Genomic DNA, 7500 nt, shown 5'->3' on the forward strand with positions numbered 1-7500 from the left:
AAAGACTATACCCAGAGAAACAGTGCATTTAAAACCATTATAGACCCAAGACCTGAATCCTGAAAAGAGTACTTTTAGTCTTTTAGCTGGTTCTGAGGCTAATGGACCCTGTAAGTACTAGCACAGCCCAGCTTCTCACTGACTCTGCTTTATCTCTAAATCTAAAAATAGACCAGATTACAAAACAAACAAACCGGGGAATGTTAGGACCATTTAACTAAAACTTAAAGCAGAGATCTTAACCAAATCCAGACTCTCTCTCTCTCTCTTTCCATCTCAGTCTCTGTTTCTGTTTCTACTCTCTCTCTCTAACTCCTCTTTTTCTTTTTCTCTTGCTTCTTGTCCTCTTTCTTTCTTCTCAGTTCTCTTTCTCCCTTCTTTGCTGCCTGTTTCTTCGAGCTGACTCTCCTTCTAAAATGCTTTACTCTCTACATGCCTTCCAGTGGAATTTGCGTACAGAAAATTGAACAGAGAGGCAGAGACCTTTAAAACATGGCCACTGATTTGCTGGTCTGTGTGCTGTGTTGTTGAATATCTGATCTTTTATTGCTCAGCAGAGACAGTGGATTGGACATGGAGTGAGTTAGATGGTTAGAGGGTGGTGGTGTTTAGCATGGGTGGAGCAAGTAAAAGAATTTTAAAATAAGATACATTAAACTGCTCTCTCTCTTCCTGTCTCTCTCTCTCTCTTTCTCTCTCTCTCTCTCTCTCCCCGTCTCTTTGGCTGTCTCAGTGTTCTTGGTAAAGGTCAGAGCGCTGACTGCTATGAGGTCCAGGTGACGGTAAAGGACTACTGCTTCGGCCGGGCGGACCGGGTGGTGGGCGTGGCCACGGTGCAGCTGCGTGACGTAGCGGAGAGGCTGAGCTGTGTTTGCTGGTGCCCGCTGGGCCCACAAATCAGCATGGACCAGACAGGAAGCACCATCCTGCGCATTCTCGCCCAGAGGCCCGCTGACGACCTCGCCAAGGAGTTCATCAGACTGAAGTCTGAGAGCAGACCAGTGTTGGAGGGGAGATAAGGGTGGTGGAGAGAGAGAGAGAGAGAGAGAGAGAGAGAGAGGAATAGAGAGCAAAATGCAGAAAGAATAAACTGAAATGAGAGCTTGGACAGGGAGTGACAAAGAAAACAGAGAAAATCAGTGACTGGAAAGAGGGAGAAGCTGGGAGAGGAGTGAACCACCACCCCATCCTGACTGCTGTCTCACTGCTGCCACCTTCTGGATGGAACTTGAAAAGCAGGACTGAATGCAAGAGACTTAAATCCGCTCGCCACTACCCAGAATCCTGTAATAGCACTGGTGAGCAGTGGAAACTCTGAATGACAAACAGGATAGGTTTGCCTGAAGCTTGTTTTAACGCATTTCTGAGCGAAAGAGGGTGATAAGTGGATAAGTGTTTGTAGATATGAGTGTGTGTGTGCGTGCGCGCGTGTGTCAGCCCTTACATAAGCAGGACACACTGAACATGTGGTTTCTTCTTTCTACTCTGTGTGTCCTCTTGGCAGCCTTAAAAGGGCGGGATTCTATTACGGGAGGCGGAGCTTCTATTCCACCATTGTATGTAGTCTTGCCTTGCTTTGATTGACAGCCAAAGAACTCCCCATCCCCCACCAGTTAAGATAAAGATCCCTCCCCCTAAATTAATGCTTTATCTCCACATCTAGATCAAGTCAATAAAAGAGCTGAAGATCAAATGACCAGCGACTGCTGATTGGACGCCCGTGCCACATGGTGTGAGTGGGCGGAGACTCTGGAGACTGCGGGGGGAGGGGCAGCAGAACTGTAGCTCTTTAGGGGATGTGGCCATATCTCCCCTGGTCTCCTGCAGTGCTTTAGTTCTGACAGATGCTTGCGGTGGTCACCCTCACAAACTCACAAACACACACCAAACCAAATCTCACTTACGACCAAACAACCAAATCACTTGTGCTCACCTCAGTAGTGCTTTGTTTTTGTTTTAAACATTTCTCTTTGTTTCTCACACACACACACACACACACACACACACACACACACACACACACACACACACACACACACACACTAACACACACACACACACACACTCATGTGCTTTCACCTTTATTTTCCAGAACTTTATGGGGACCAAGTATTAAATATTTCCACAGTGATAACTGCCTCAAGTAATTGACCACTGCCATTGGACAACCACTGGGCTGGGCTGGCAGTAATTGGCTAAATGGAAATCAGTTAGAAGTGCCAGCCAATGGAGAGGAGATTCTGTATCAACCCTGTGCCAAGTAGTTTAGGTCTTTAGCTTCTGGTCCTCTTCTGTTTTTTTTTAATTGTTTTTTTATATTATCATTAATTCACAGTAATAAATAATCTATACACAATGTTTGTGAAGAGACTGCCACGTTTGGAGCATGTATTTACTGTGCACAATGTGAGTTTTGAGTTTGTTTTCATTTACATACTGTAATAACACATTTATTTAGCTATTACTAAATGCTTATAGAGACCATTGCAGCCAAAACATGCTGGTATCAATATATGAATTTTGTAAATAAAAAGTTTATGATAAATATATATATGCAGGGTTCCAGCCTATATTTTCATTGTTTCAAAATTATTTTTAACCCATATGCTTGAATAATGTTGTATTTTTAGGTTTGAGAAGGCGATCTACATTTAATGTTGCTACCTAATGTTATGAAGTATTGTGTGTGTGTCTATGGGTGTGTTAGTGTGCATGTACTGGCCAATGTAATGGAGTAATATCTCTGTTCTGTGTGTGCTGGTTAAAAATCATTTTGATAAATTGCAGCTATTGAATGGTCTTTTTGGAAAGTCAGAATGCAGGTGACAGTGTAAAGACATGTACAGTGAATACACATAGTGAACAGAGTGACCAGACAGAGTGACTGTGAATAGAGAGGGTATATCTATTGAGCTGCTGTTGTGCTCACCTGGTAAGATAGCAAAGTACATTTGTGTGCCATCCCCATAACTGTGATAAGAAATGTAGCTGTCTTGTAGAATTAGGCTTAATGAGAGCATATACAGAGAGAATTAAAGTGGACCAGAAAAGAATCTCAGAAGAACTCCACATTACATCCATCCAATCAGATTCGTAGCTGCGGGGCCTGACATTTTATAGCCATCCAATCAGATTCACAGCTGTGGAGCCTGACTCCGGACTTCTAAGTACAATCTAAACTATTTGAGGACTATTTATGATATTTTCAATCTGTGATCTGCAGCGTCCAATGCAGCAGTATGATCTAGTAATATCAGAAGTAACATTTTACACTACAGTAATAGGAGAAGTAGTGGAATGTTGGGTTTTAATATGATACACACAAAAACATAAGAGTGAATTTTAAAGTGCACTATCGGTGAACTGACTAGTCATGGGATGACCAAGCAGTGACTCTCCCATGTCTCTCTCTCTTTCTCTCTCTGTTTCTCATCTTCTTCTACTCCCTCACTTCTCTCTCTGTCTGTCTCTGTTACTCATTTCCCTCCTGTTTCCCTCCTGGTGTGAATGGGCTCTGCATGGAAATGGTTTCAGTCCTATCTGGATGGATGGTCCTATCATGTAACAGGGAGAGGATCCAAATCCAAATTGTGTAGACTCTCCACTGGTGTTCCACAGGGCTCAGTGTTGGGGCCTGTTCTCTTTGTATACTCCTTCTCTTGGTGATGTAATACCTTCTCATGACTTCTCCTACCACTGCTATGCCGATGACACCCAATTATTCCTTTTTTTCCCCACCCATTGACACATGGATGTCCAGACGTATCTCAGCATGCTTGACTGACATTGTGTCATGGATGAGAGCCACCACTTACCTGAAGCTCAGTCCAGTAAAATCGAGTTTCTGTACATCACAGGAACTCCCAGCCCTTACCATGACCTCACAGTTTCCTTCGAGAACTCCCTGGTATCACCATCCGAAGCTGCCCATATCCTGGGCATAAGTTTGGACAACCAGTTGTCGTTCTCAACTCATGTTTCAAATCTAACCAGGATTTGAAACATCCTGTGATCTCAAAGCTCGACTACTGAAACTTGCTACTTGGTGGACTTCCTCTAAGAGCTATCAGACTTCTAGAACTTGTCCAGAATGCAGCAGCGCAACTGGTTTTCAATATTCTGAAGTTCATACCGACTTTCAGTAGCTGCACACATCAGAATTAAAACCTTGATGCTCCCCTACAAAGCCAAAAATGGACCAACCCCTTCATACATGAGGTCAATGATCAAAGCCCGATCCGTACCTCAAGTACTTCAAACCTCAAGTACGGCTCGGCTTGAAACACCATGCTTCAAGTTTCATGGAAGACAATCATTGAGACTATTCTCTGTCCTGGCTCCTACACGGTGAAACGAATTTCCGCTTGCTGTCCAGACAGCAGAGTCCCTTGCAGTCTTCAAACGCAGACTGAAGACCTGTCTATTTGAGACAGTTGACTAACTGAAACTCCAGTGCTTATTGTTTATTGTACTGATTGTTGTCTGTTATAGAGCTTATATGTATTTTGTACTTCTAGGCATCAGCATTGATCCCTTTATTTCTACAGTATTCTGGATCATTGGTATATTGGACTCTAACCTAGTGTAATGGTTAGGATGTGTTCTATGAATTCTATAAATGACAAAGCACTTTTGTAAGTCACTCTGGATAAGAGTGTCTGCCAAATGTCATAAATGTAAACTGTTCTGAGGTGCACCCCTCCTTGAAACTCTCAGTGTGTTTATGTTTGTGAATTAGTAATGGTAGTTGAAGAGTTTATTTCTGTAGTAAACAGTGGATTTATGTTTGTGAATTTTTAATGGTAGAGGAAATGTTTATTTCATTAGTAAACAGTGTGTATAAACAGTGCAGCTGGACATGTAGCGTAAGTACTGCAGTCTTACAGAATACAGAAGGACTCTGTGTTAGCCCTGCCTGCTCTGTCTCTGAGCCTGTGTGTGAGTTAAAACATTCATGCGGCTTATATATGAGATAGAGATGCTTTTAACATTTTGTGACTGCGTTTGTGTGTAAGTATGTGTAATAGTAAGTTTTTTCACTGATGTTTTTTAACATTGTGTGTGTGTGCGTGTGTGTGTGGGGGGGTACTGTTGCTGTCCTTTTCAGTCACAACTGAACCACCTGGAAAGAAGATACATTAGTCCCTTGACCATCCCCTTCCTTTATCAGAACCAATATACTGAACTCAGATCAGTTGTTGCCTTTTGAGTGTTTGTTAGTGAAGGTTTGCACATGCGTGTGGGGTGTGTGTATGCTTCCCACAGTCAGTGTGTAGTGAGTTGAGTGTGAGGTTTTTAGAGTGGAAGAGAGAAAAAAAGTCACTTCCTTTTTAGTGTGCAGGAAATTGATACTTTAAGCAAGAAATGGGAGGGACAGCATAAAAGACATGGCAGAGAGAGAGAGAGAGAGAGCGGCGGGGAGAGAGGGAGAGAGAGCGAGGTGGGGGAGAGAGAGAGAGAGAGAGAGAGCGAGACAGTGGACAGAGAGCGCTCAGGAGGTTGGAACAAAGGATCTGTCATAGTGAGAAAGTTTAAAATAGCAGACCACAAGTGAGAGAACACAATCTCAAGACGAGAAGAAGAAAAGAGGAGACCGAAAGAAGAGAAAACCAAGACAGTGTGTGAGTTGTCCCGCCCGTGCCGTGTTTATCTGGAGTTTGTGTGTGTGTGTGTGTGTGAGTGAGAGAGAGTGAATGAATCTCCTCTAAATGCCAAACCCACCCTCCCCTCTCACTACTTCTGGGCGAGAACAGACGACAGACCAGAGAACGGAAACGGGTGAGAGGTAGAGAGAGACGTGGAGTGAGAGGGAAGTAGAGGGGTGGAGAAAGAGAGCAGACGCCAGCTATACAGTGAGACATTAAGACACGCCTTTTCAAGGTCTCTGTTGGAGTAACATCTGGACTTCCCACTACTCACACACGCTTGGACAAGCAGGCTGCCAAACCCAGGACTGGTAAGTCATGAGCCTAGATGTTACAGGTCGCGTGTGGGGTCAAGGGTGTTCTCACAGGGTCCAGGAAAATTACAGGAGGTGAGGGAAGGGAAAGAAAGAGTTTTTTTTTCTCTCTCTCTCTCTCTTTCTCTCTCTGCTGTGTCTAGACTAGTATTGAAACGGTGGGAGCGTGAGAGTTCAGGAGGGATGGTCAAATATGGTGAAGCTTCAGAACTGTGTGGTGGGGGTGGGTGAGAGAGAGAGAGACTTAGATTGAAGCTGGAAAGGTAGCTACACAGTCAGAAGAGCTGTCCTCTAATCACAGTGTGTGTGTGTGTGTGTGTGTTCAAAACAAATTTGTTTTCTTAGAAATCCCTTTCATTTTGAGAGAGAGGAAAGCAGCCACATTTTTGTGAAAACCTATAGAAATGTAAACAAACAAACAAAAAAAACAATGCCAGGGTTCTTCTGGAGCGTCCGTCAATTCACACTAAGAAACTTAATTAGTTGTTTATGAAGTTCTTAATGAAGATGTATCAGTGCACACTGTGTGGGCTGTGTATCTGGTCAGTGGAAGGTCTTTGACATTTGTCTTTATGAGCTGGTGAAATATTTGCTCTCCAGCTGTGTGTGTGTGTGTGTGTATGTGTGTGTGTGTGCGTGAGAGAGAGAGAAATAACTGTTCTGCATTACTGTGATGATTTTTTTTTTTGCTCAGGATTCAGTGGTGCAGTAAGTCATTGGAAGACTCTAATACTTCAAAAGTATATGACCTCTTCACATACCCAGAAGACCCCTGACACCCTGCTGAGATGTTTTATGGTTCTCTGGTAGATATGGACAGTAGGTAGTGGCAGTGGGAATCTCATTCATCCATTCATGTGTGCCAATAATTGGATAATGAGGGATGTTGCTGTCCGCAGGAAGGTTGTAGTTGCTCGCGCTTCATTGAGTTTCTTCACTTTGATATTCGGAGCACTGAGCTGGACGGTCCTCTGACTGGTTTAGACGCTGCAGGTGACTGCGTGGAGCCACCTGATCTGGCTGGGATGTCGGGAAGTGAATTAGCCCTGCCCCCCCAGACTGACCCGCCCTCACAGGCATGTATTGTGTTTTGCTGTCTTAGCCCGTGTCCAACGCTGCTAAATCTTTACACCACATGACTCGGCCCTTCCTTCATCTGCTCTGAATCACATGTGTTTACTGTCCAGCGCACTTCAGCTCCTAAGCAAAGCTTCAAACGTCACTCAGAACCATGGCTGACCCTGCGCCCGTGGACGACCTATGTCCTTAACGTGTAGCCATGTCCTAGCCTTCCAGCCGCGCCCTCAGTCCCAGACTCATACTACCAACTCGGTCAAATAATGCATGTTAATAATGCAGTCCATGACTGCCTGTCATAACAGATATCATCAGCAGGCTGCCGCGCTCATTATTGTCGATGGATTAATAATTGATTGGTCATTAGAAATTACATGGCCTTATCTGGTCAAGCGAGAGGAGGCCTGACAATCTTGCCTGCTTCTAAGACGAGCACCAAGAACAAAGCTTTGAGGATGGCGTGA

At 44.1% G+C, this 7500-nt stretch overlaps 2 protein-coding genes across 6 annotated transcripts in view; both read left to right on the plus strand.

The window, feature by feature from the left end:
* Positions 1–2004, plus strand: part of LOC113586784 (protein unc-13 homolog B) — a 54477-nt gene extending 52473 nt beyond the window's left edge. For both annotated transcript variants that reach the window (XM_035526131.1, XM_035526132.1), the window contains one exon: positions 734–2004. In XM_035526131.1, the coding sequence (XP_035382024.1) occupies positions 734–1019 (286 nt within the window). In that variant the 3' untranslated portion in view covers positions 1020–2004. The remainder of the gene's footprint in view (positions 1–733) is intronic.
* Positions 2005–5441: 3437 nt separating this feature from the next.
* The window catches only part of atp8b5a (ATPase phospholipid transporting 8B5a), a 28520-nt gene continuing 26461 nt past the window's right edge, over positions 5442–7500 (plus strand). Inside the window, exons 1-4 of one of the 4 annotated variants that reach the window (XM_035526156.1) lie at positions 5442–5621; positions 5754–5956; positions 6654–6778; positions 6859–7035. The gene's annotated coding sequence lies outside the window, so the exon portion shown is untranslated. Of the gene's footprint in view, positions 5622–5753; positions 5957–6653; positions 7036–7500 lie in introns of all 4 variants that reach the window. The other 3 variants (XM_035526155.1, XM_035526153.1, XM_035526154.1) reach the window with 3 other exon arrangements.

The sequence above is a fragment of the Electrophorus electricus genome, chromosome 5 (genome assembly GCF_013358815.1).
Source record: "Electrophorus electricus isolate fEleEle1 chromosome 5, fEleEle1.pri, whole genome shotgun sequence".
NCBI lineage: Eukaryota > Metazoa > Chordata > Actinopteri > Gymnotiformes > Gymnotidae > Electrophorus > Electrophorus electricus.